We start from the raw sequence: 26,541 nt of genomic DNA on the forward strand, positions 1-26,541 counted from the left end.
TTTAACTATTAAACTGATTTGGAAATTAATTTGGCAACACACAATCCCACAGGAGGAGGAAACCAACATCTCCATCTATCCTGCTTCCTTAGAACAGGGCATGACTCAGGCTAAGGTTAGGAAAGCAGAACTTGAATTTTTGCTGTGATTTCAATTTCCCCCAGCACCCCCCCAGCTTCCTGGCATACCACAGGAATAATTTTACTGCCCTACAGAAATCCCAGTTTTGCTAGGCTGGCATCCCCTTCCTGGCAGTGACCTACAGCAGATGCTCCAGCAGAAGTAAAAAACATTAGGTATCAAATGGCAACAAAATTCCATGCAGGAATGTGTTCATTCCCATGAGACACTTCTTCTACAGCAGGCTGAGGCAGTGGGAGGGGTGTGGGTACTATATAGTCCTCCCTTCCGTGGCAGGGGAGAGAACATCTTCCTACAACTGCACAGCAAGACACTGCAGGTCTGTCGGTACCTAGCCCTGGCTTGAATGCTCCTGGTCTCACTAGGTGTGGGGCTGCCTGATGGAAATGTCTTTGCACAGCTTGAGGGCATCATTTCTAAGAGCACCAAGGTACTTTAGGTGTCACCAATGTTGTTATGTCATTGCATGGATCTCTGTGGTTACCTTGTGTGAAAGCTGCATCAGCTTTGGAGGAAGCAGGAGTTGGAGGAGATGCATGTTCCAGAAGTGCCACTTGCCGGGACATGGCTAATGGTCTCTCACAGCAGTGGCTGTGGAGACTGTGAGCTCCATGACATGGTGAAGATCTTTGAGTTCAGATCTGCTCAAGCCATGCACAGGCTCTCTACATGCACAGGTGAGGGTTTAAAACCCCTCTAGTGTCCTGGGCAGCTCTGTATCATGACCACTTGTGACCTACAGCTCAGGATTCTGTGCAGCTCTTCTGAAATGAGCGACCATGTGTTCATTTGGAACTCTCCCTGCTCGGCCTCAATAGCTATTTGTCATGCTCCTTAATGCCACAGCTGTTTGGTTACACCAGGTCATCTCCTTTTATTAGTCCTGTTCCTGCCACCCCCTGAAACCCACACCAGCCAGGAGAAGATTATTATCTGTCTGCAAAAATAGCTCTTCTTCTCTTCCCTGTCTTCCAGCGAACCTGGAAACTTCAGGAGTCCCTTTTCTTTCCTGATTTCCAGTCCTTCTGCCTACCTGCTGCCCCATGAAGGCTGGAGCAGCTGCCCTGGCAGCCGGCATCTTCGGCGGCACCGGAGTCTTGCTCTTTCTCATTGCTTTCGGGACGGATTACTGGCTCCTGGCTACCGAAACCTGTGGCCTCTTCGAGGGTGGCAACAGCACTCTGCAGGCTGAGGAGGTAAACTCTGGCACCTTGTCTTCCTTTGGAGGAGTTCACTTCATTGAAACAATTTAAAAATGTCTTTTTTTTTTCTTTTCTTTTTCTTTAAGAGTTTTAACTTTGTGAGGGTACTGAAAGCAGCATAGTGATAGTAGAACTGATAGCATCAGGGATAGCTCTTTGGAATTGACCTGCTAGTGAAGACCACCAGCCTGTGCTGGCTCTAAAATCCAAACAACTTTGCCACAGGCTGTAAAGTGCATCTAGAAAACAAGAAGACAGCACCTCAGTAATCAGGCAGGGATGAACATTAGGGAATGAAAGGCAAAAATGTAAGAGCTTTACTTGTTGACAGCATTTGCTTCTAAAGACAAAAGATTCCTCCTGATATTTGCCATTAAAAGAGTTCTCCCTCTGTAGTTTCTTCATTTAACAGTACTCCATATTTTAAGGCTGGCAATTATTTGCCTCTGAAGTGATGTGACTGCCGCACAGACAGAAAACAAAAGCAAGCATCAGAGGCAGACAAGTCGACAAGAGTTCCTGCCCATCTAACATGAAGAGGCCTATGTACTTAAAATGAAGATTTATATGGGGTTTTAGTTGGCAGGAAATGTAATTCTGAAGGACAATTTGGTATTTGAGTGCTAACTGCTGGCCCCACGTGTTTATAGATCCTCTCAGGGGTTTGATTTTCAGCTGCACTCACTCTTGTCTAGCACTGCCACGGAGTAACGAGCCGCCCGCTCTTCAAAAACCTTGTGCTGATCAATGTGTGGTTTCAATTACAAAATGACAGGAAGACCCTTGTTGTGTGCAGACTTTTTGTTACTTCAAAGTTCAATCCAATTAGGTTTGATTTTGGTGTTTTGTTTTCTTTCATTCCGGGTGTGGTGAGTCACCCTGGGTAAGCATCAGGATGCCAGCCAGAAATATGCCTTTGCATTGCAGAATCCCGCAATCGAATGTAGGACACTGTTCACTTGAGTCATGCTTCCAAATGACTTTCTCTATTGAAAAAAACAACTAAAAATGATGCCAGGAAGGCTGCCTGGCAGAAGCCACTGTTTTTAAGCCACTGTTTTTAAGCCCCTGTCTTTACTATTTAAAGCAGCACAGCCAAGCCCCCAGAGATGGCAGAGCGTCACGGACAGAGCGGTGCCACTTGGGGTTTGTGAGCTTGGGAGATGACGACCTTAATTGCTGCAGGTTTCTGCTCAGGCTGTTGTCTTTCAGGTGGAGAGACTAGAGACTTTGCACTGCATGACATGAGTAAGCATCTCCAACGTTCAAGATATGCTCTTGGCCAAGTGTTAGTGTGCCTGTTGCTAAGGCAGAGCGACTTCCAAAGCCAGGCAGAAACAGGACCTACTCTTGTTCTTTCCTCTGAGCTGTTTGATTGCTGTTTATTTCAGGCACTGTCGTTGTTATTTCTCTTTCAGCTGCTGGTTGTGCACAATGGGCTGTGTTTCTACCTTCTCTGCCCTTTCTTAGACTGGCAAATCCTGTCCCTTACAGATAAGGACGGTCTGGAGTACCTGCCAGGCGGCGATTGCGCGTTACGCCCTGGGTGCGTTAAGGCAGCAGCCAACCAAGCGATGACGTTGCAGGGCTGCGTGCTGCTGTTGGCACAATCAGCATTTTGTCCTGAAAGTAAAAGGAGAATTGGTTCAGAGCTCTAGATAAGGTTATGACTTGATGCATAAAAACCTCAAGGATAGAGAAATCCTGGCACCTCCTCATTGAGTCCCACCTCCTTCCTCTAGTTTGTAGAGTCCAGCCCTATTTGGAGTTTCTCTGTCCCCCGTGAAGTGTCATTTTGGAGCTGTTTTCTCCTTTACCAAATTGTGTGATAAAGATAAAGTTGGTTCTGGCTGGAGTTTCAGTAAGTTTTATGGTGAACAGACCATGGCTAAGCTTTGTAATATTCTCCTTTCTGGAGAGACCTAAACCTTGTTCCTGCAGGTCTGGTCTGGAGGCTGAAGTAGACAAACAAAAAAGGAAAATTGTCAACACTTCTATTGTAGAAGAGGATAGATGGTGTGGGCAGAGCCTTCTATGCCTCATGGAAGTTTAGCATAGCTTCTAAATTGGCAGAGGGAGAGAAAGGAGGAAGAACATTGGGGCTGGTGTTTGGAAGTGTTAGAGTTGGCCTGCCAAAGACACAGAGGAGGCTGGGGGACATGGTTCAGCACCGGGCTGGTAGAGTTAGATAATGGTTGGGCTTGATCTTAAAGGCTTTTTCCAACCAAAATGATTTTATGAGTGTGAGTCATCTAAGGGTAAACCAGACCTTACAGGGATCCTGCAGAGTAGCAAGGGCATCTGCACTGCTGCATTGGGTCACACCTAGAACTGCCTACCTGGTAACCGACCTGCTTCCTACTGGTTATAACAGCAAGAGCATTTACTTAAGGGAAGTGTTTCAGAAGTAGAATAGGACAGAATGTTCTACTTCCTGATATACCACTCCAGCTCTGGCCATCAGTGGCTCAAAGCTATTAGAGAAAGAAGAAACTGCTTTGTGCAGGTCTGCAGGACTTTGTCTTATCATGACATTTTGTGGCTGTTACAGCAAGTCAAGGAGAGCAGCTGCCTCTGTGTTTCCCAACCCTTCCAAACCCAACTCAAACCACAACTGAAAACCCCAGCAAAAATGAAAGCAGTAACTGTCTGAGCAAAAAATATCTTTCCAACAAGGTCATCCCTCTGTCAGCTTGGGCTTCCTTTCCTCCACAGGCTGAAGCACCAACAGAGGTCAGGAAGGAAATCCTCACTTTCCATCATGAGGGCTTCTTCTGGAGGTGCTGGTTCTTCGGTGAGGGCCACCCAGAGACCATCTGGAGCTTCTGGTACAGTAAGTATGATGCCACTGCACCATACTCACAGCATTCTCTCACAGGGTGAACTGCAAACAAGCCCAAGAAGGGCTCCCAGGCATGAGGAGGCCGTTGTCTTTATTTCATTTGGTTGTATTCTCATCATCTCTCTATCAAAAGCAAGCTTGGCTCACTCTTTCTGTGCTCCTTTTTTTTAACTTGGATTTTACTCTTAGAGGGTTGTTGACAGAAGTGTAGAAACCTCTTGATGCCATTTATCACTGACAAAGCCTTATGAGGTAGTGGCTTCCACCAGCAAGGAAAATTCTCCCTGTCATACTTCAGTTAAGATCTGTTAAATTTGGGCTCCTGCTTTTCCTGGCTTTTAGCATTGCTTTTCTGTCAGTGTTTTCAGACACTGGGGTGCTGAACATTGCCACCTCCCACTGGTTTCAGCACAGGGAAGGCTGGACATGTATGCATGTGGTTTCCCTGGGAGCTCAAGACCTCTAGTAGTGGGTAGTGGTGGACCATGGAGAGGCATAGCTAATGTGTTTGTGCTCTTAAGCACTCTGTTTGGCCAGTCTCCAGCTATAGGTTCCAGGAATTCCCCAAACTGAACTGTCCCTCAGGACTACTGACACAAAGCAGCCACATCCTCTGCCTTAAGGTCTTGCCTGCTTTGCCTCCTAAGGTCATTGAAATGCCACGTGTGAATAGACAAAGATGGATGCAAAATCATTTGTTTTCTGAAAGTGCATTCTCTCTTCAGAAGAAAAAAGGAAGCAGAAGGTGAAGCCTGTTCTGAGACACCAGTTGGTGCTGACTGGTGGCTTACAAGCAGTGAAGTGTGGGGTCCTGGCCCAGTGAACCAGGTGCTCTCACCACAAAGAGCAAAGGAATGAGACCACCCCAGGACACACCTGGCACCAGCACTCTTGGCAACCAAGCCAGTCACCAGCTTGCCCATGTTAGAGTGGGCAATGAGAAGACAGCCTTCCCCTGGGGGGCACAACCCTGGAGGAGGAGTTAGGATTAAAAAACAAAAAACAAACAACAAAAAACAAACAAACAAACAAACAAAAAAAAAAAAAAAAAAGAAGAAAGAAAAAAGAGGGAGAGATTTTAAAATCAGTTCTGCAAAGGTTTTAAACACTGCAGGAGCCTCACTGGTGCTTTGGTCTACTCAAGGGTGCCTGCAAACCTGTGGAGCAATGTGTGCCAGGAATAGTGTGCCCAGCAGGAGCAGGGAAGTCATTGTGCCCTGTACTCAGCACTGCTCAGGCCACACCTTGAGTCCTGTGTCCAGGTCTGGGCCACTTGGTTTAGGAAAGATGTTGAGATGCTGGAAGGTGTCCAGAGAAGGGCAACAAAGCTGGGGAGGGGTCTGGAGCACAGCCCTGTGAGGAGAGGCTGAGGGAGCTGGGGTTGCTTAGCCTGGAGAGGAGGAGGCTCAGGGGAGACCTCATTGCTCTCTACAACTGCCTGAAGGGAGGTTGTAGCCAAGTGGGGGCTTGATCTCGTCTCCCAGGCAACCAGCAGTAGAACAAGAGGACACAGTCTCAAGATGTGCCAGGGGAGGTTTAGGCTGGATGTTAGGACGAAGTTCTTCCCAGCAAGAGAGATTGGCCATTGGGATGTGCTGCCCAGGGAGGTGGTGGAGTCACCATCCCTGGAAGTGTTTAAAAGGAGACTGGATGAGGCACTTGGTGCCATGGTTTAGCTGATCAGATGGTGTTGGGTGATAGGTTGGACTCCATGACCTCTGAGGTCTTTTCCAACCTGGTTAATTCTGTGTGGTGTGATGTGGTGGCCTTGCAGGGCATTGGGCAGCCAATAACACAGGTTGCCACCATAAAATTAAGTGAAATTTACAATTTCAGAGGGCTTAGCTGTCCCTCAGGCCCTGCCCTGTGTTTGCTGTGAGCTCTTGCAGGGGCAGTTGCTGCTAACTCTCCACTGAAGGCTGAGAGGCTTTCTTCTTTTTCACCCTGAATTTCTATCATTTTTTTTCCTGAGGGAAAAAAAAGACTCAGGAGGGGAAATTCTCTCCCTAATTACCACCTATGGAAATCCATGACATAATATCATGTTACCTGAAGTCAAATGACTCTTTCTGATAAGTGGCAAATTTGTATTACTTCTTTAGGTATTTATTATAATAGGATTGATCATGGCAAATTAATTTGCTGCTCTCATGGACGTAATAATTAATTCAATAGGTATTCCATAGTCAATTTAGCATGAACTAATGTCCACCTATTATAAAGTGTTCCTTTGAGCTGGGGAACATATTTAAATAAGTGGCCAGCCATTAATTAATTCATTTAACATTCATTCTATTACTGTTAATCATGATAAGCCTCAGTGGTATTAATATTGATGGGGCACTTCCATTCTCATTGTGCTTTCCCTTCTCACCAAGGGAGGTAGCTTGCTCTGGTACCCAGATACCTTTGCCCATCCCAGATGGCTGTACACAGAAGTGGGAATGTTTACACTGATTTCAGTTGCTTCATCTTTCAAGACTGATGTCCACCATGGACTCAGGTTATGAAGATGAGAAGCTGTACTGCCTAGTCTCAGTACAGTCTCAGATCCTGTTTGATCTTCCCTATTTTGTCATTCCTCTGATGCCTTTTCTCTTTCCATCCAGGATTTACTCTCCTCCTTTACTTCCCAGATGTCTGATTTCAGTGAGGGTTTGTAGGTTTTTGCTGAACAGCACACTGCCCTCTGATTATTCTAACTGTGGTTTTCATTTCTTGTTCCTTTTCAGCCAGCCAAGCACACCCCAAGTTCTGCATGCATGGCTACCTCTTTCCCATGCCCATTGCTCTTGGACCTTTCCCCCATCCTTCCTATGACACAACTGCAGGTGAGTTTCCTTCCTCCTCCCCTAGCAGTTCCTTTCTCAAGCAAAACAGGTTTATGATGTGTCTCATTGTGACACTTCTCCCATCTTAAATGCATGTGGCCAAGCATGTCCAAGGCTTCTGGACATTTGGACAGTTCCCAGGCAATCAGCACCAGAACAAGAGGACACAGTCTCAGGCTGTGCCAGGGGAAGTTTAGGCTTGAGGTGAGGACAAAGTTCTTCCCAGAAAGAGTAATTGCCCATTGGGATGTGCTGCCCAGGGAGGTGGTGGAGTCACCGTCCCTGGAAGTGTTCAAAAGAGAATTAGATGTGGCACTTGAAGCTATGATTTTGTTAGTCATGAAGGGTTGGGTGATAGGTTGGACTTGATCTCTGAAGTCTCTTTCAGCCTTAGTGATTCTATGATTCTGTGCCTTTCCTTAGCTGGCTATCCCAAGTCATGGCACATCAATATGTTCTTCCATGTCTTCTCTCTTCTGGAGCCAGCCATACTTAGCCATTACCCATTCTCCCTCCTGCTGTATGCTTGTGAGCAAGTGAGGATGCCAAATCTACTCATTCCTACCTCCTTGCTTGTTAGGAGGAGCTGGACTCAAATTTTGCCCTATGGTAAAATCCAGCCCTAGAAAAAGAAAACCCAAATACAGCAAGAAGAAGAACTGAGCTGCAGGCTTCACAGGTTCCTAGAATGGTTTGGGTCAGAAGGCACCTTAAAGATCATCTAATGGCAGCCCAGTGCAGACTTGTATCCAGAGTCTGCCTTCCTGGGAGAGCTCTGGTGTTGATTTGTTGCAGGATAAAATAAACAAACACTGGAAAATCATTTAAAGACCAAGTTGTTAGAAGATCCGTGTAAGCGGCTGGCTTGTTTGTAATACGCTGAGCACCACACAGTTGGAGAGCTCTCCTTTCAACTGGTTCCCTTTTTATTTATGTTTCTCTGTATTTTCAGAGTTCTTTAATGAATCAGCTGCAGTTAGGAATTTTAATTTGCTAAATTGGTGGCAGCAGCTAGAATTAATTCAATGATCTTCTTTGAAATGAATTGATTTCTTTAAATAGTGTGCATCACTCTGCCTTGCCTCCGGGGAGCCGGGGCGGGCATCCTGCACAAACAAACATCTTGACCTTTTCCTTAGCCTTTAGCAGTACCTTTCTTATTATTATTTTTATTTTTTTTTTATGAGGAATTAATTTAAAAAAACCCAAGCCCACCACCAGCCCCACCATTTGTCAGCAGGAGCAGGTGAGGGAGAGCAGCTCGTTTCTTTTGCTGCGCTGTGCAGGATTCCTGCCTCCGGGAACACGCCGTAGTGGAAAATGGATCTGAGGGACATGTCAGTGCTAGAGCCTGTTGGAGGCTGGGTGCTGCAAACATGCAGTGGGGTTTTGGCAGCTTAGGAGAGGCAGGCATGACGCTGGGTTTCTGAGTGATCTCACTGGTAAACACAGTATTTTTTTCCATCCTAAATAAGGGGCTCTGGAGGCATCTGTCCCTGCCTGTCAGCCCTTCCCTTGCTCCGAAAGCCTCTCCAGCTGCCCCTCAGATATGCCCACTGGGACAGGTCCCAAGAGGGTGTTGAGGATGAGCTCTGCACCAGGGCTACACCCTGGAGTGCTGTGGGGCTTGAGAGGCTCCCAGCACCCATCCCACAGTGACCCCTGGGGGAATGAGGATATTTCAGCACTCACGTTTAAGGCAGTGGAAGAACTGTGCTCCTCTGCCGCACCAAATCCACTGTGAAGCGCTCTGCAGCAAGCTGACCCTTCTGTCACTAACTGCCCAACCAGCCCTTCCACACAGGCAAAGGGTGACCACACAGGAGGCCATCCAAGAAGAGGGGTCCTCCAGCTATTGCCTGCTCCAAAGATAATTCTGCCTTATCTGCATCCTCTTGGTGTTCCTGAGAGAAACAGGTGATGGGAGGTTAAACATGAAAATGAGTTCTGTGGTTTTGGAGAGTTCATGATACTTATCTCTCCCTAAGTGGCTCTCCTGACAAAATGGTTTCAAATGAGTAAAAGGCCTCTTTTCTGTATCATTTTTCTTTCAAGTGTGAATCATTTCAGAATTACCCACTTGCTTGTGCTCAGATTAAATCTCTCTAACTAGAGCTTCTGAACAACAACAGGCAGAGCAAGATGCAGTGGCCCAAGGGGACCAGATAAATGAGGGGAGCAGGGGATCAGAGGGTCTCTACCTGAAGACCACCACCTTTGGCCGAGGTTTACACCAGTGACTGGAAGAGATTTGGCACTGAAGGCTGGTGAGAGGCCTTGAACACAAGCCCTATGAGGAGAGGCTGAGGGAGCTGGGATTGTTTAGCCTGGAGAAGAGGAGGCGCAGGGGTGACCTCATTGCCCTCAGGTAGTTGTCTACCTGAAGGGTGGTTGTAGCCAGGAAGGGGTTGGCCTCTTCTCCCAGGCAACCAGCACCAGAACAAGAGGACACAGTCTCAGGCTGCACCAGGGGAGGTTTAGACTCGAGGTGAGGAGGAAGTTCTTCACCAAGCGAGTCATTCGGCATTGGAACGGGTTGCCCAGGGAGGTGGTTGAGTCATCGACCCTGGAGGCGTTCAAGGGGAGATTGGACGTGGCACTTGGTGCCATGGTCTAGTCATGGGGTCTGTGTTGATAGGTTGGACTCGATGATCCCCGAGGTCCTTTCCAACCTAAGTTATACTGTGATACTGTGGCCAGCAGGTCAAGGGAGGGGATTCTGCTCCTTTGCTCTGCTCTGCTGAGACCCCTACCTCTAGTGCTGAGTTCAACTCCGGTGTCCTCAGCACAGCAAAGACATGGAGCTGTTGGAGAGGATCCAGAGGAGCCCACAAAGACGATGCAAGGGCTGGAACCCCTCTGCTGTGAGGACAGGCTGAGAGAGTTGGGGTTGATTCAGCCTGGAGAAGAGAAAGACCTCACAGCCTTGTAGCCAGTACTAAAAGGGGCCTGCAGGAAACGTGGGGAGAGACTTTTCAGCAGGGCCTGTTGTGAGAAGACAAGGGGTGATGGGTTTAAACTGAAAGAGGGAGATTTAGACTCAATAGAAGGGAGAAATTTTTTACACTAAGAGTGGTGAGGCACTGTCCCAGCTTGCCAAAGAGGTGGTAGGTGCCCCATCCCTGGAAACACTGCAGGTCAGGATGGGGCTCTGAGCAACCTGATCCAACTGAAGACATTCTTGCTCACTGGAGCTGGGATAATTGGACTAGATGACCTTTGGAGGTTCCTTCCAACCTAAACCATTCCATGAGTCTATGATATTAGGAGATTGAAATGAGTGGGCTATATCCATGTGACGGCCAGAAGCTTGTTCTGCTCTGGCTGGTGGTGTTGCATGAAGTCCCAGCAAAGCCCCCCAAATTCAGTGGCTGAAGAGGCAGCTGTTCTCTTGCTCTATTCCCCTACTTGGAGGCAAGCAAGGCCATCAGTGGGGGGTATCACAAGCTCCTGTTTTCCCTGCAGTCCTGCTAACACAAACTGCCTTTATTTTAAACCTGGAACCTGGCACCTTCTGCAAGTGTTAATTAAAATGGATCAAAGATGTGGTCTGATTCCCTCTCTCCAAATGTTACTGTTTTCTTTCCATTCTTGCCAGGATTTTCCATCCCCCCCAGACACAGCTAAGCATGGTGTCCTTTACTCTCACCCCCTTTTGTGCTGTGCTTCCCTGGCAAGCCTTTCCAACCCCTTGTACTCATTGCAGTCCCTTGAGGCTATTTCCTCTTCTCCTCTAGCTTGTTACTTTACAGAAGAGAGTGACCTCCACCTGGGTCCAGCCTCCTTTCAGGGAGTTGTAAGGAACAAGAAGGTCTCTCCTCAGCCTTGTTTTCTTCAGACTAAACAAGCCCAGTTCCCTCAGTTTCTCTTCATGAGAATTGTGCTCTAGACCCTTCACCAGCTTCATTGCCCTTCTTTGGAGGTACTCCAGCACCTCCTTCTTGTAGTGAGAGGGCAAAACTAAACCCAGTATTCAAGGTGCAGCCTCACCAGTGCTGAGTACAGGAGGATGGTTCATTCCTTGGTCCTGCTTGCCACAACTCTTGCTGGTCAAAACCAGGCTGCTCTTTGCCGCCTTTGCTGTTCCTTCTGCTGTTGCTGATGCAGGAGTCAAGCATGGGTTTGAAGGGTCCTGATTTTCTCTCCTTTCCCTTGACTTTAGTCTTGTTTTTGCCTGTGCAGTGTACAGAGGCTTCTGGACAGCGTTCATCCTGCTGGCTGTTGCTGCTGGGCTGGTAGGGGGGCTGCTGCTGGTCTGTGGTGTGCCCTTCGTCAACCCCCACTACTACAAAGCTGGAGGGGTATTCCTCCTCCTTTCAGGTAAGCAGGCTACACCCTGGGTATTGGGATATGGCCAGGGCAGGAACACAATGACCATGCTCTGCTCCATGAGTGCAGGGGAAGGGGAGGCAGTAAGGATGGTGGTGGCTCTGGTGGGAGCTGCATAGGTGTGGAGTAAATGGTTTCCATCTTCTGTGCTGGAATGAAACCTCTATGTTCAGTCAAACCTTAGAACAATTGTTCTTACTCCTAGGGAGGCTGGAGTTTGTGCAAAAAAAGGTTTGTTGTTTGCTTTTCTTCTCTTCTATACAACCCAGAGGAGCAGAGCTTTAGTGGAGGCCACCACTGTGTTAACCCTGGTAGGCAGCCAGCCACGCTCCGCTGCCCTAAGTCACTCTTTCTGTCTGGGCCTCTCCTGCCTCTGTCATTAACATCTGGAGGAGTTGGAAGCCCAGGAGCAGTGAAAGGCATACCTGACTACCCAAAATGGGAGGGGAGATGGCTCAGTGAAATCTGGAAGGATAAAGCAAAACGAACTTAAGAAAGCATTTATTCATGATTCCCACTGCTCTTACACATGGTTGCACTGCGCTGTCACTGGGCCTTTTCCTTTTCTCTACTTGAAGGAGGAGTAACTGGCTTAACTAGCAGAAATACTTGACTTACAACAGTGACTAAAACTCAGGAAGAAGGGGTTTTTTGTGAGTCAAGCAGCCTAAGGTTGGAGCTCAGCTGAGCCATGCTGAGCAAAGGACTTTGTCGTGAAGCTAAACCTTTATCTTCATCTGTGGAGGTATTTAAAAGACTTGTAGATGTGGTGCTGAGGAACATGGTTTAGCAGTGGAGCTGGCAGTGTTATGTTAATGGTTGGAATCAATGATTTTAAAGGTCCTTTCCAGCCTAAATGATTCTGTGATTTGATGATTCTCTGAAAACAGCTTGCTTAATTCTAGATCCTGCACCAGCTCCTGCTTCCTCATCCATGGCATGAATCAAACCCAAGCCAGTGTCTTTACAGCCAATTTGGGCTCTGAGTGTGCCCCAAATTCTAGGGCTGAAACCACAAAATTTTACAAGAAGCTCCCAGCATTGACCTTGGAGGAGTTCCACTTAAGCTCCTTCCAATCTCATCATGTCCTGCTCCTATTACCTATTACTCTTTTCACCCTTTATTTAGCTCCTCTCCATTTTATAGCTCCTTGCCTCATTTCTGGTTCCTCCAGATGTACTTATGATTAGCCAGGTGACACCAGCTGAGCTGCTTGCTTACACAAAGTTAGATGACATCTACCTCTTTGCCTGAAAACATCTGGAGGGCACTAAATCAGTGTGGTCCTACCTGCCCCTGCCTCTGTGTTCTGTTAGATCTTCCATTTTGCCTCCACATCTCCAGTTACTGAAGCAGGGCAGCTAGCCTGTGGGTATTTGCTTCTCTCTCTCTTCTATAGTTTAATAAGCCTGTGGTTGGGCTTAATTTTCTAAAGGCAAATTTCATTTGGATTCACACGAGGATTTTGTCTGGGAGTGCAAGACATCTTGCTCTGGGATCTTCATGCAATGACTTCTGCTGAGGTGTGCTGGCCACATGGCATGTTTCCCCTCGGTTTAGGAAAGATGTTGAGTTGCTGGAAGGTGTCCAGAGAAGGGCAACAAAGCTGGGGAGGGGTCTGGAGCACAGTCCTGTGAGGAGAGGCTGAGGGAGCTGGGGTTGCTTAGCCTGGAGAAGAGGAGGCTCAGAGGAGACCTCATTGCCCTCTACAACTACCTGAAGGGAGGTTGTAACCACATGGGGGTTGGTCTCTTCTCCCAGGCAACCAGCAGCAGAACAAGAGGACACAGTCTCAAGCTGTGCCAGGGGAGGTTTAGGCTGGATGTTAGGAACAAGTTCTTCAGAAAAAGAGAGATTGGCCATTGGGATGTGCTGCCCAGGGAGGTGGTGGAGTAACCATCACTGGAGGTGCTTAGGAAGAGACTGGATGGGGTGCTTGCTGCCATGGTTTAGTTGATCAGATGGTGTTGGGTGATAGGTTGGACTTGATGATCTCAAAGGTCTTTTCCAACCTGGTCTATTCTATTCTATTCTATTCTATTCTATTCTATTCTATTCTATTCTATTCTATTCTATTCTATTCTATTCTATTCTATTCTATTCTATTCTATTCTACTCTACCCTACTCTACCCTACGCTACTCCATTCTATGTTCAAGCACTGGGATCACCTCATCTTGTCAGGCTGAGGAGGAATATTGGAATCCTCTCAGATGGGACACTCTGGCTACCTCAGTAAAAGCCTTACCCCTTCAAAACACTCAGCTTTCAGCCCAAACGGGGAAGCTGAGTCTGGCCACCTTCTGCCACTGGCCAGACCCATGAAATATATCACACAGGAAAGAATTTTGAGTGATATCAAATCACTGGATTCCTTTTTTTTTTTCTTCCTTCCCCCCTCCATTGTTTTTGCACTTAATTTGACTACTTCTTGATTAAAAGGCTGGGGCTTAGAATGTGACACTTTTTAGAGGAGCTGATTATGCATCACATAAACCTCTTGGCATTAGACAGAGATGCTGCTGTTTAAATTGAAGTTTGTATTAATGCGGTTTCAATCTGAACAGCAATCATTGTTATTAACTGTCATTAGGAGGAATGAGTTCAGCTGGAAGAGGCTTCCTGCTATATTTTCAATCTCAAGGATAGCCAGGAGGTTGCAGCAGTATTTCAGCAAAGTTTGCTTAGAGTTTCAGCTGATTTTTTTGATTTATTTTTTTTTTTTCCCCTGTGGGGAAGTCTCCCAAACTCAGAGCTCTGGAACCTGCTTGACACTGTTTTCCCAATGGACTCAGGATGCATCCCTCTGTGGTTATTTTCTCTCTATCCTTTCTAAAAATACTTTGCATAATTGCACTAAGCAGTAGGAACAATGGGTTTAAGACAGCTCCAACTCCCTGGCCATCCCTTCCTTGCAGATAGCTGGATGTGGAGAGACAAGGCAGGAGAAAGTGCTTCGTCTTCTGATCATGGCCTGCGGGTCAGTGTTAATTAACCTCCCTTGCAGAAATGATCTCTCCTTGAGGAAGTGTGAAAACACTGGCAATTTGTAGAGTGGGAACGTGGTCTGGCAGTCAGGTGGTGAGATGGCACAGTACAGCTGCAGGATGCCCCAGCCTCACAGGACATCCTTCACAAGCAGCTTCACTGTCTCCAGAAATTCCTGCTGTCCCCATTGGGTAGCAGCCCGCTCTGAGGACATGAAATCACGTCCCTGCTTAATCAGCACAAAATGGTGATGCAACATTTGCCACCAAAAGGCTCCAAAATACATTCTTGGTGCAAACACCCTCCCACCCATCCATGGACATCCAGCCTGGTGTGACCTTGAGGAGGTCTGTGTGCACCTCTGTCATGAGGGACAGTCAGTGCCTGAGGGTGGAGATTGTTCTCTTTCAATTAGAGCCCTTTGGGTTTCCTCTCCAAGAGGCCTTTTATTTGCTGTGCTTTCAAGAGGACAGATACAACTCTGTGCAAGCTCCTGTGACAAATGTAATGCTCAGTGGGTAGTGTTTCTGAGAGCCCTTTCAAAGGACCAAAGCCATCCCCCTTGGTTTCCACTGCTGGGTGACTTGGGAAGTACAGCCAGAGTCCATCTGACAAATGCCACCGCAAATACCTCTCAGCTGAGCAGTTGTCCTTGCCAGTCTGCCCCCAAAAGCACCTGAATTGCATGAGCAAACAGCTGACATGCTGCTTTCCTTCTAACGTTTGCCATCTCAGACGTTGTTCAGTGCTTGCAAGGGGGAGGCAGACATTGCCTGGTGACTCATTGTCCCCTTGTTTCAACAGGCAGATGACAATAGGATTAATTAGCACTACAATGTCACCAGGAAGGCTGGGAGAGCGCTGCACTGCAGCTTCTGCAAACTGACTTGCTGAGGCAACTTTGGGTTTTGGCTCCTTGGTTTTCTGTGTTGGTGCTCCTCAGTTTTTGTTTCCTTGGGGCATTTTGGAGACTAAGCTGCTCTGGTCCTGGTGTGCTGATTCTCCAGCATCCCCATTGGTGTGGCACTCACAGGCATGTTCATATTCTTCCCAGGACTGCTGTGGCCATGGGCCATTTCCAGCAGCACAAAGCCTATCCTGAGCTTTCAGAGCTCGTGAGGGGAGCATGCTCAGCCCAATCTGTTCTTCAGAGTGCTCAGCTCCTGTAAGTTAAAGTGCTGAATTTTGTGTTCAGATTCCTCTTCCCAAATCCAGCATCTTTGTTTTGACACTCAGGCTCCCCACATGCAGCAGAGGCTGAAAGTTATGGAAGGGCAACTGAAGGTCACAACTCCATTTCCTCGCTCTTAACATCCTTAGGAAGCAACTAGTGAGAAAGGCAAATGAGTCAAAGCTCATTGTTCTTGTAATTAGCAGATTGCACAAAAGTTCAGCAGCTTCCACAGAAGAAGAGTTCAAGATTGAGTTCAGTCACCTGTCCCTACAATTAGCAGCTATAAAGGTGTCACAGAGATATAAAATGAAAGAATGAAGAAGCCTGACTCCAATTTACTCACAATGGAGGTGCAGCTCTCTCCTGGGAGGTGAAGATAGAGCACTGGGTTCCTTGTTCTGCAGTTATCAGAGTATGACGGAGAGAGATTTAATACTCCAATTTTCTTGCAATTAGCCCCTCCCCAGCAGATGCTGTTGACCTCATCAGCACTGAGATGGAATTTCACAGGTTGTTGGGTGCTGTGTTTTGTTCTCTTTTTCCCATGAGCAGAAGCAAAGAGGAAAAGTAAGAGGAAAAGGTAGATCACTTGGCTAACTTTCCAGGGGTAGAAAGCAGAGGGATGGTGAGAGGAGCATGGGGATGCTCCATTGTATCACACAGTCTCAGAATCACAGAATGGTGGGAGCTGGAAGGGATCTCTGGAAATCACCTAGTCCAGCCCCACTGCTAAAGAAGGTTAATCTAGAGCAGGTTGCCCAGGATTGCATCCAGGTGAGTTTGGAGTCTCCCCAGAGAAGGAGTCTCCTCATCCCTGAGCAGCTTGGGCCAGTGCTCCAGCACCCTCACAGCAAAACATGTTTTCATTCTGTTTAGATGGAACTTCCTACATTCCCTCTTGGTACCACCGCCCTTTGTCCTGTCCCTGGGCAGCCTCTCAGTATTCTCGTGATGAAGACTACTCATATCTAAAAGCATGACCAGTTTTAGGTAGTTCCATGAAGTCTTGTGATTGTTGCATTTTTTTTGCTGAGCAGTTTTCAGTGGGCTGCCCTTGCTGTGCTTCCATTGTCCTTCCTTGGCTGCAGCTGCCCTTTTGCTGTTCTTGTCTCACCAAGGAGCTGCTGCAAATCCCAGGGACCGCTGGCCACTCACCTGTAATTATTCCAGAGAAGCAGGCTGCTTACTTTACATTTCCTTGTCATTTTCCCAGGGTGTGAAAATGTTCTTAATTTGGATGCCATGGCCATGCCATCACCTCCAGTACCTGTTTAATAACAAATCCTTCCAAACCAAGACTTGGCGCTTCTCCTGGGGCTAGGAGAGGGATCATTTCCTTATCCTTTCATCCTGGTGAGCTTGGGGACAGCACCACCCACTCATGGTGCTTCCTTAGTAAGAACTGGTAGGTTTGAATCAGCTTTCCTCAATAAATGAGACTTAGGCCATCTAAGTTGCCCTGGGACAACCCAATGCTGAACCTCTGGCTCTGTCAAGTAGGAGAATTCAGAAGGACGTGACCATACCCACGTCCTCCATCCCACCGGGGGTATGGTTTTATTTGTGCCTCTTATGGTAGGTATTATAAGTTAATGAAATAGAAATTGATCTTTAAAAGAGCACTTTTCAAGGTTCAGTTGCTATCTAATTAATTTAATTTTAAATTACATCAGTAATAAAGACTTAATTGCCTTCTTATCAATATATTGTATTTTGTAAAGGACATGTGGCTATCTAACGTGCAATCGTTTTCTTATAGCAGAGTAATCGGTGTTTTAAGGGCTCAACTATTATATTAAGTGTAAAATATTTATTTGTGCACTTAATTTCAAGTGGTTTCTAAAGCTCAATGAACATGCAAATGGTGTGGCAGCTGCTCTTTAACTCCTAGCCTGCCTCTCCAGTAAGCTAGGTGCAGGAGCACGACTTGAAGGAACAGCACATGGTGATGCAAAGTGTATTAGAATGCTTTGGGTGGGAAGGAACCTCTAAAAGTATGTGGTTACACCAGTTTTGAGTTATTAAGAGTCAATTCAATGATCTCTGGAGGTCTCTTCCAACCCCTAACATTCTGTGATATGGCCTTAGGGTACAGGAGGTAGGTTAAAACACATGACAGCTTAGGATGGGTGACTTCCACTTCTGTAGAACACAGAGAGAAGACTTTGAACCCTGTGTGTATCTGCCTAAGTCTCCTTTTTGGTTCCAAGATGGGATGCAGAGGTTTGTGGCTGCAGATGTCCTTATCACAGGCTCACAGGATGTTAGGGGTTGGAAGGAACCTCTGGAGATCTTTGAGTCCAACCCCCCCTGCCAGAGCAGGACCATAGAATCCAGTGCAGGTCACACAGGAACACAGCCAAACAGGGACTGAAAGTCTCCAGGGAAGGAGACTCCACAATCTCTCTGGGGAGCCTGTTCCAGTGCTCTGTGACCCTTACAGTAACAAAGTTCTTCCTCATGTTGAGGTGAACCTTCTGTGCTGCAGTTCACATCCATTGCCCCTTGTCCTGTCACTGGGTGCAAGCGAGCAGAAGCTGTCCCTGTCCCTGACAGATATTTATAGACATTGATTAGATCCCTTATATCCCTTATAAGCAGCAACACAGTCAAACCCTGACTTGTTTTCTCTGACCAAGGGTTTCAGGAGCCACCATCACTAAGCAGATAGATCAATGTCAGGCTTTGCCCACCCACAGGAGCTGGATTTTGTTGTGTATAAACTGCCAGGAGGAATAATTAGATATACCTTTGATTTAAAAACTGCAAGGGGTGGAATTAAATCCAGCAGCAGCCACAACACATCCGTAGAACTGTGTGGCAACTTGTCAACTAAATTAACTTTGAACTGTTCACTTCTACCATAAAAACCTAATCTGTGATGTATTTCTCTCATATAGGTGTGTTTATGTGCATATATCTATCTGTTATACAGCACCATTTAAAACTGGCAAGCTTCTAGCTGTGAAATCACAAGATCAGGTATTCCTAAGGTGCTTCCAGATCTGTCAGCAGGCCATCACTATTTAGTTTTAATGTGCATTGACTTTCAAAGGCACTGTATATATTCTTTAATGTGACACAGTAAATAATAATGGGGCCACACTATTTTTTTTTGTGTCACCTGCTACAAGTGAGGGAGCCAGATCTGCATTCTCCAGCCACCACCACTTGGTGAATTTTGGGGCAAGGAGGTTGCTATTAAGGCACCTTCTGGGTCTGGGAGGTGCCTGCTCACCATATGCTTTTCAGATGTGACTGTGCTCCTCCTGCAGACACTGAGCTTCCATGGAAATAAGAGATTGTGGGATCTCATGGGAGATCTGCTATTGGGGTCTCTGGCATCTCACAAGGTGTGGGAGTCTCTGAGGAGAGTGAACCTTCCAGGAGGGGGTTGGTCTCTTCTCCCAGGCAACCACCAACAGAATAAGAGGACACAGTCTCAAGCTGTGCCAGGGGAAGTTCTGCTCAAGGTGGGCAGAAAGTTCTTCACAGAGAGAGTTGTTAGCCATTGGAATGTGCTGCCCAGGGAGGTGGTGGAGTCCCCATCCCTGGAGGTGTTCAAGAGGGGATTGGATGTGGCACTTGGTGCCATGGTCTAGTAGGCATGAGGTCTTGGGTGACTTGATGATCTTTGAGGTCTTTTCCAACCTTGTTGATTTTATGATTCACTAAGCAGGATGCTGACCTTGCACTCACTGGTCGGGCTTGAATGTGGCCTCAGCCTTCTCCCATGTGGCCCCAGGGGAGGGCAAAGCAGCTCTCACTCACCTTTAAAAAAATGTCCATGTCCTAGCCCCATGGTATAAGCTTTTTATTTTTGTTTTTATTACTCTTTTGTTTAGCAGCCCATCTGAGATGAGCATCTCATGGGTACCTGCCTCTTCCACCCTATTATGGGTTATTTCTCTGCAGAACAGGATCATCTCCACTCCTTTCCATGTATTTTATACTTGGTTGCAAAGCTCAGTTTAAGGAAGTGTAGCACAAGATGTGAAGGGGAACTGCCTTGAGCAGCTTGGCATCTGTGTGTGCTCTGCCTGTGCTGGTGCTGGGGTGGCAGGTTTGATGCCAGATAATGTTTGCCATCAGCAGGACTGATCCCTCTCTTTTGCATTTCTGGTGGAAACTGGGTCTGACACTACCTGGAAGGGCAGATATAAAAAGGGGAAGTCCTAGTCTCATTTTCTCACCCATCTCAGGCAAATTAAAAATTCAAAAGGCAGCTCAACCCACCTTCATACAGGAGTTCAGAGCTAGCCTCATGCAGATGCCTGCTGCGAACATCATCTATGTTTGTGATGATTTCTCCTTGGTGTATCCATCTGTAATGGAGCCCTGGGTAGCACCAGCAGCGTGAGGCATTGATGTGCCTGCAGCTGGGCAGGAGCTGCTGGTGGTGGTGTGGGTCTTTCCCATGGTGCACAGGCTTGGCTCTCACAGGAGCCTGCAGAGCAGTGTCACGCCAAGCTTTGATGCAAAGGACCTGCAAGGAATGAGCTGCAATCTTCTCTCAGCTTTGCTTCTCTGTTTCAGGTGCAGAGAATAACTCTGTCTCTCTTTCCAGGAGGCTTATTTCTGCTACTGGTGTTTCTCTTTGTGATATGGAAGGAGTTTGCTGCTGACTTTCAGAAGTACATCCTCCTGGAGAGAAGCGAGAAGTGCTTGGACGACTTCCCTGTGCGCGTGTACTATGGCTGGTCCTTCATGTTTGCTGCAGCTGGAGTGCCCCTGGTCTTACTGTCTGGACTCCTCTTCTACCTGATTGGCAGAGACATTATGAAGTCCTTGGAGTAAAACAAATTTGGAGAGGGCCTTTGAGAAAATTGGTGATGAAACATACCCAGGTTTTGAGGACTAGATGGGTTTTGTAGCACAGGTGCATGATCACAACTCGATCTTCAGTGGAGGCAGGTATGGCGCACTGAGCGTCCAACCACTGCCAGTCCAAAACCAGCCCCAGGTGAACATCCAGCTTCAGCACTTTTACTCTTGGGGGCCATTTAGAGATGTCTGTGGCTTCTGCATCGGTTTTCCCTGCGGTCTTGGCTGTGGAAGGAGCTCTCTGGCTGTCAGCAGAGCCCCGCATCCATATTCAGCAGAGCAGGAGTTTTATGGCATTCCCAGCATCCTTGTTTCTTGTAAAAGGTAATTGAATCTGGCTGCAAAGCTCTATGCCATAATGTCTGGTTCTGAAAAGCAATTAAGGATGATTTTATGTTTTTTTTTGTAGCTGGCTCTAATTGACATCAAAGGACAACCTTTTTAATGGGATGGCGGGAAGCATGGGAAACTTTTTTTCGTTGTTAAAAGCCCTGATTCTGAAAATATGAATGTACCTGGACCTAACCTACCTATCAATAAGTTAATAAACCAATTTCTGTGGCATGAAACCTCTCATGAATTAATTAGCCTTTTTTTTTTTAACTCTGCATTTAATATTTTCAGAGCTGTAGGCATTCTCAACCCCAAAACCTTGCTGTGTTCTACAGATGCAGTATGGGAGACATCTCCAAAAGGACAAATTGTTTAACAGGTAATAATTGATAGAACAAGAGGGAATGGCCTCAAGCTGCAACTGGGTAGTTTTAGACTGGGCATTAGGAAGAATTTTTTCCCAGCAAGCGTGGTCACAGGCATTGGAATGTGCTGCCTAGGAAGGTGGTGGAGTCATCAACCCTGGAGGTGTTTAAAAGTGGTTTGGATGTGCTTGGGGATATGGTTTAGAGGTGAACCTTGTAGAGTAGGATTCTTGGTTGGACTTGGTGATCCTGAGGGTCTTTTCCAGCCTGAATGTTTCTGTGATTCTGTGTGACTGACACTTTAAATTCTTATGACGGCTCAAGCGTACGTTGGCTCGCTGCTCTTCTGGCCACACTGTTCCTGCTCCAGGCCAGGATGCCATTGGCCTTCTTGGTCACCTGGGCACACTGCTGGCTCATGTTCAGCAGGTGTCCCTGCTGACTGCAGGAGGTTGGACTAGATGGCCTTTGGAAGTCCCTTCTAACCCAAACCATTCTGTGTTTCTATGATTCTGTGATTCTCTTTGTAGCTGTGTGTGTCAGCACAGGTGGAGGATTGCACTCACTCTGACGTGGAGCCAGCAACAGAGCCCTTAGCATCCTGCCACTGCCAGTCCAAAACCAGCCTCAGCCGAATCCAGCTCCACAATTTTTACTCTTTGGAGGCACTGAGGTACCAGAGGTGAAATAATTTCTACTGTAGATGCTGGGGTGTGTAAAACCACTTGAGAAATGACAAAGGTTTGATCTCGTCACGATTTGTTTTGGGGCTGGCTCTTGATGCTTTGAAGCAGTTTTTTTGGGCTCTTGTTTGCTGAACTCATTTGCATAAATTTGAAATTAATCTCCCTAACAAAAAATAATAAAATGCACACTGGGATGTCACAGTTTGTGCTAAACATACATCTCCCAAGCATTATGTCACACTATTGATTCAGTATAGTTAATTAATAATGCAATGTAAATCTCATCTGGAAAGCGGCGAAGGTTGTTGGCAGTAGAAAAATGTTTGTTAATGCTCTGCCTGAAATATTTCTCCAGCCTGGCATTCCCTTTTTTTTTGTGTTTTTGGAGCAAGTTCTAATTATTCTTTTACAAGATTCATGGTGTACAAAGAGTGAGAAATTGTAATCCCCACATGTACAGATTGGTTCTTTCATATGCCTAACGGGCTTGCTCTACAGGTCTCAAGCAAAATCCACACTGCCTTCCCTCAGTGGAAGTTTTCTTTGAGTGGAATTGGTGTATACAGGTGAGAATCCTATTTGTGTGTTTGTTTTCCCCCCAGTTTCATGACATTTGCAAGCACAGAGATATTTCAGTGCTTTATTTGGCCATCCTAGACTGTTTTTCCCCCCACCCCACCCCCGTCCATGATATCTCCTTGGGTTATGCAAGTGCCCCATCGGTGGTTCTTCAGGAGATAATTTCTCACTATAAATTCCCTTTCAGTAATTTTTGTCATTTAATTATCTATTCAGCATGGAGATGAACACTTATGGCCACAAAGAATAAAAGTATATAATCCAGGAGCAGAAGAGGTCAAGATTTACAGTCACTTGCCTTTCACTGATCCCATAAAACAATCCAAGCATGCAGAAATGATGATCCCATAAGAGACACCAGGGCAGAAGAATGAGGAGGCAGCAGGAAATTCATCAGACTTATTGATACCTGTGAAGCTGAGGATCCCTGAAGTTGTGAATATAGAAGTGAGTTTTATATTATAGGATGAAATATTTATTAACTTTCTCCATCTGTTCCTTAAAAAATTTAGTTTAATGTCATCAAGGCATTTATGGAATACATTTAGCTTAATCATGCATTCATGCCTCAGGGAGTAAACCATCCCTGGAGACCTGCTCATTCTGGATCAGCTCTAGAACAAGCAATGGTTTAAAACTCCATCATCCTGAGAAACAGAAGATTTTTGAATCATTCTTGAACAGAAGGGTTTAAAAGAAAAATAATCTCTGGCATTGAACATCCTCTCTCCCATAGTCACCTTGCATTGAGCTTCCTCTCACAGGCACAGCAATCAGGATCTGGGGAATGAGATTACAAACCAGTGTGACTAAAATAATTAGTGGCTCCATTAAAATGCAACCTTTGTAGCCAGCACAAGTGTTCACCAAACAAACCATTTTGGTGTTCTAAGGAGGCTAATTCCTTTGCTCTCAAGGTTTTGTTTCATTTTGCTTTTAGTGACAAACTCAACTTGTTCTTCTCTTGCTTCTTCACTCTGCCCTAGTGAGGTTGCATCCAGAGCACTGGGTCCAGTTTTGGGCTCCCCAGTTCAAGAGGGCAAGGAACTACTGGAGAAGGTCCAGCAGAGGCTACAAAGATGATGAGGTAACTAAATCATCTCTGACAAGCAACGGCTGAGAGGCCTGGAGCTGTTTAGCCTGGGGAAGAGCAGACTGGGAGGGGATCTGATCAATGCTCATCAGTATATAAAGGTTGAGGGCAGGAATAATGAGGATGGGACCAGACTTTTGTCAGTGGTCCCTAGCAACAGGACAAGGGGCAACAGGCACAAAGTGGAACCCAGAAAGTTTGACCTATACCCTCAGTTTAGGAAAGATGTTAAGATGCTGGAAGGTGTCCAGAGAAGGGCAACAAAGCTGGGGAGGGGTCTGGAGCACAGCCCTGTGAGGAGAGGCTGAGGGAGCTGGGGTTGCTTAGTCTGGAGAAGGGGAGGCTCAGGGGAGACCTCATTGCTGTCTACAACTACCTGAAGGGAGGTTGTAGCCACATGGGGATTGGTCTCCTTTTCCATGCAACCAGCAGCAGAACAAGAGGACACAGTCTCAAGATGTGCCAGGGGAGGTTTAGGCTGGATGTTAGGAAGAAGTTCTTCCCAGCAAGAGAGCTTGGCCATTGGAATGTGCTGCCCAGGGAGGTGGTGGAGTCACCATCACTGGAGGTGTTTAGGAAGAGACTTGATAGGGTGCTTGGTGCCATGGTTTAGTTGATCAGATGGTGTTGGGTGATAGGTTGGACTTGATGATCTCAAAGGTCTTTTCCAACCTGGTTAATTCTATTCTATTCTATTCTAAACATTGGGGAAAATGTCTTTCCTGTGAGAGTGCCAGAGCACTGGAAGGTGCTTCCCAGAAAAGTTATGGAGTCATCTCTGGAGACTTTCAGAACCTGCCTGGACATTGTGATCCTGGGAAACCTGCTGGGGGTGGCTTTGCTTTAGCCGGGAAGTTGGACGAGCTGATCTCCAGACATCCCTTTCAACCCCTGCCGGGGTGGGGATCTGTGAATCTGAAATAGAACTCAAGCAGAGAAAACTTTGTGTGAGAATCATCATTTCTAGAGGAGAAGTTTCAAAGAAAAACCCAACAAAAAAAACCCCAAGCTAATGGGCTGAGTGGTAGGGTTGGAAATTGCAGACACCACGCTCTCTTTCATCTGTTGAATGTGAAGAAGTTTGATGAAAGGATATTATAGAGTAGTGACAAGAACCTAATTCTGATCCAAGTTTTGTCATTATAAATCATGAGTAATTCCAAAGACTGCAGCAGACCCTTATCACTCCTCAACATCTGTAAGTCAGATCAGAACCGGGACTAATAAATACATTCAAAAATGCATAATTAAAACAGTGATTTCACATCACTCTGATGAATTTTAGTCAAGGATTTCTTCAAGGATGCTTTTCTCACATTAGCATTTGACGTTAGTAAGCAATGAATAATTCCATTTTTTCTTCCCAACATCTGGGACACTTCCTGCTTTAGTTGCTACTTACTGAACACTCTGCAGGAAATATTAATGAATCTTGGGTGTTAAAATACAGGCCCTGTGGATCTCGCCCAGGAGGCAGAGTCACGTAGCAGAGGTTATGTGGCTGGAGAGTTTGGTGAAATAAGGTACTGGGAGGGTTACCAAACTTGGGGGAGATGGGGGAATCTAAGGAGGTTAGCGAAAGTCAAGCCCTTCCAGCTCCTTTGCTCCACTCTTCCCTCCTTCCAGGGAGAAAATTGATGATGAAAGTTTTTCCTCTTGGTCAGATCAACTTTTTTTTTTAAGCAAAGATTCAGAAAACTGTCACTTATGGGTGCCCTGAGGCTGGAAAGGTGCTGGGTGATGGATAGTAGCTGCAAGGAGAGATGGGCCAGGAGCCCAGCATGCTGTGAGAGTATTGCTGCCATGCTCAGCTCATTCCTCACATCCCCAGAAAATTATATGAAGAAAATCCTGTGTTTGGAGAGGCTTTCTGGCTCTTCAGAGCAACCTGAGCACCAGAGGCAGGAGAACTTCCAAAGGAGGAAAGCAATCTCCTGTATTAGTGTGAAGTGACCTTGGCTGTTCAACATCTGATGAGGAGGGTGAAGAACCCTCTGCAGTGGAAAGTGAGTTAATTGGAAATTAAGCCAAAGTTAGGTGTGTGAGGGCCCTCTGGGATTGCTTGCTTTGACCCAGCAGGATCATGAAACCTTTTCTTTTTGTCCAGCAAGAACAATCTCATCTGGGATCATCTAGTCCAACCTCCCCTATTAAAGTAGGGTCATCCAGCATCACAACATCCAGGCACATTTGGAATTTCTCCAGCAAAGGAGACTCCATAACCTCCCTGGGCAGCCTGCTCCAATGCTCTGGCAACCTCACAACAAAGAAGTTTCTCCTTATCTTCAGATGGAACCTCCTGGGTTACAATTTGTGCCTGCTGTCCCTTGTCCTGTCACTGGACACTGCTGAATAATCTGGCCCTATCCTCTTGCCCCCATCCTTTAGCTACTGATGAGCATTGAGCAGATCCCCTCTCAGGCTGCTCTTCTCCAGGCTAAACAGCCCCAGGGCTCTCAGCCGTTCACCCTCACAGAGATCTCCCAGTTCCTTCAGCATCTTGGCCGGATGTGGCACTTGGTGCCATGGTTTAGTCATGAGGTCTGTGGTGACAGGTTGGACTTGATGATCTTTGAGGTCTCTTCCAGCCCTGGTGATTCTGTGATCTTTGCATCCTCTGCTGGTCTCTCTTGGACTGTGAAGTCAGGAACTGGACCCAGTACTCCAGATGTGGCTTTACTAGGGCAGAGTAGAGGAGGGAGGATAACCCTGTCCTGCAGATGTCCATTGAGCAGCCCAGCCCTCATCCTGCTAAGCCAACACCTTCTGAAGCACCTCTCATCACTCACCCTGAGCACATCCTGCTGGGGGAAACACTGGTGGGAGAGGGCACAGATGCCTTGTGGCAAATTAAGATACAAAGGGGATGGCAGTGAATAAGGGAATGTAAGGCAGCTCCATGCTCCCTGCGTGGGGCTGTGCATCACGGCAGGATTAAGCCCCAGCAGCCAGAGTACATTTTACAAGGGTGCAGAGCCCCTCCATCCCATAATCAATAAGCTGTACATGCTGCAGCACAAAGAGCTCTTACCTGGAACACCACTTTGAGTTTAGTGAATTTATTTAATCCCTGATACCTGCAGAACCTCAGTCCTGTCTTCTGGCTTAATTTATTCATTCCAGCCATCTATTTTCAGTCTTTCAAGTACTTGAC

The 26,541-nt window shown here is 46.7% G+C and overlaps 1 protein-coding gene across 1 annotated transcript; it reads left to right on the top strand.

Annotated features, from left to right (window-relative positions):
* Positions 1-1,082: 1,082 nt before the first annotated feature.
* Positions 1,083-20,894, top strand: LOC137450678 (transmembrane protein 182-like). The gene is made up of 5 exons (XM_068157499.1): positions 1,083-1,337; positions 4,059-4,176; positions 6,918-7,016; positions 11,199-11,336; positions 20,075-20,894. The coding sequence occupies exons 1-5, from the start codon at positions 1,185-1,187 to the stop codon at positions 20,302-20,304; spliced, it is 738 nt and encodes a 245-aa protein (XP_068013600.1). The 5' UTR covers positions 1,083-1,184; the 3' UTR covers positions 20,305-20,894.
* Positions 20,895-26,541: the final 5,647 nt, after the last annotated feature.

Source organism: Melanerpes formicivorus, unplaced genomic scaffold (assembly GCF_026170545.1).
Source record: "Melanerpes formicivorus ecotype bairdi unplaced genomic scaffold, bMelFor1.0.p_v2 SCAF_37, whole genome shotgun sequence".
Classification (NCBI taxonomy): domain Eukaryota; kingdom Metazoa; phylum Chordata; class Aves; order Piciformes; family Picidae; genus Melanerpes; species Melanerpes formicivorus.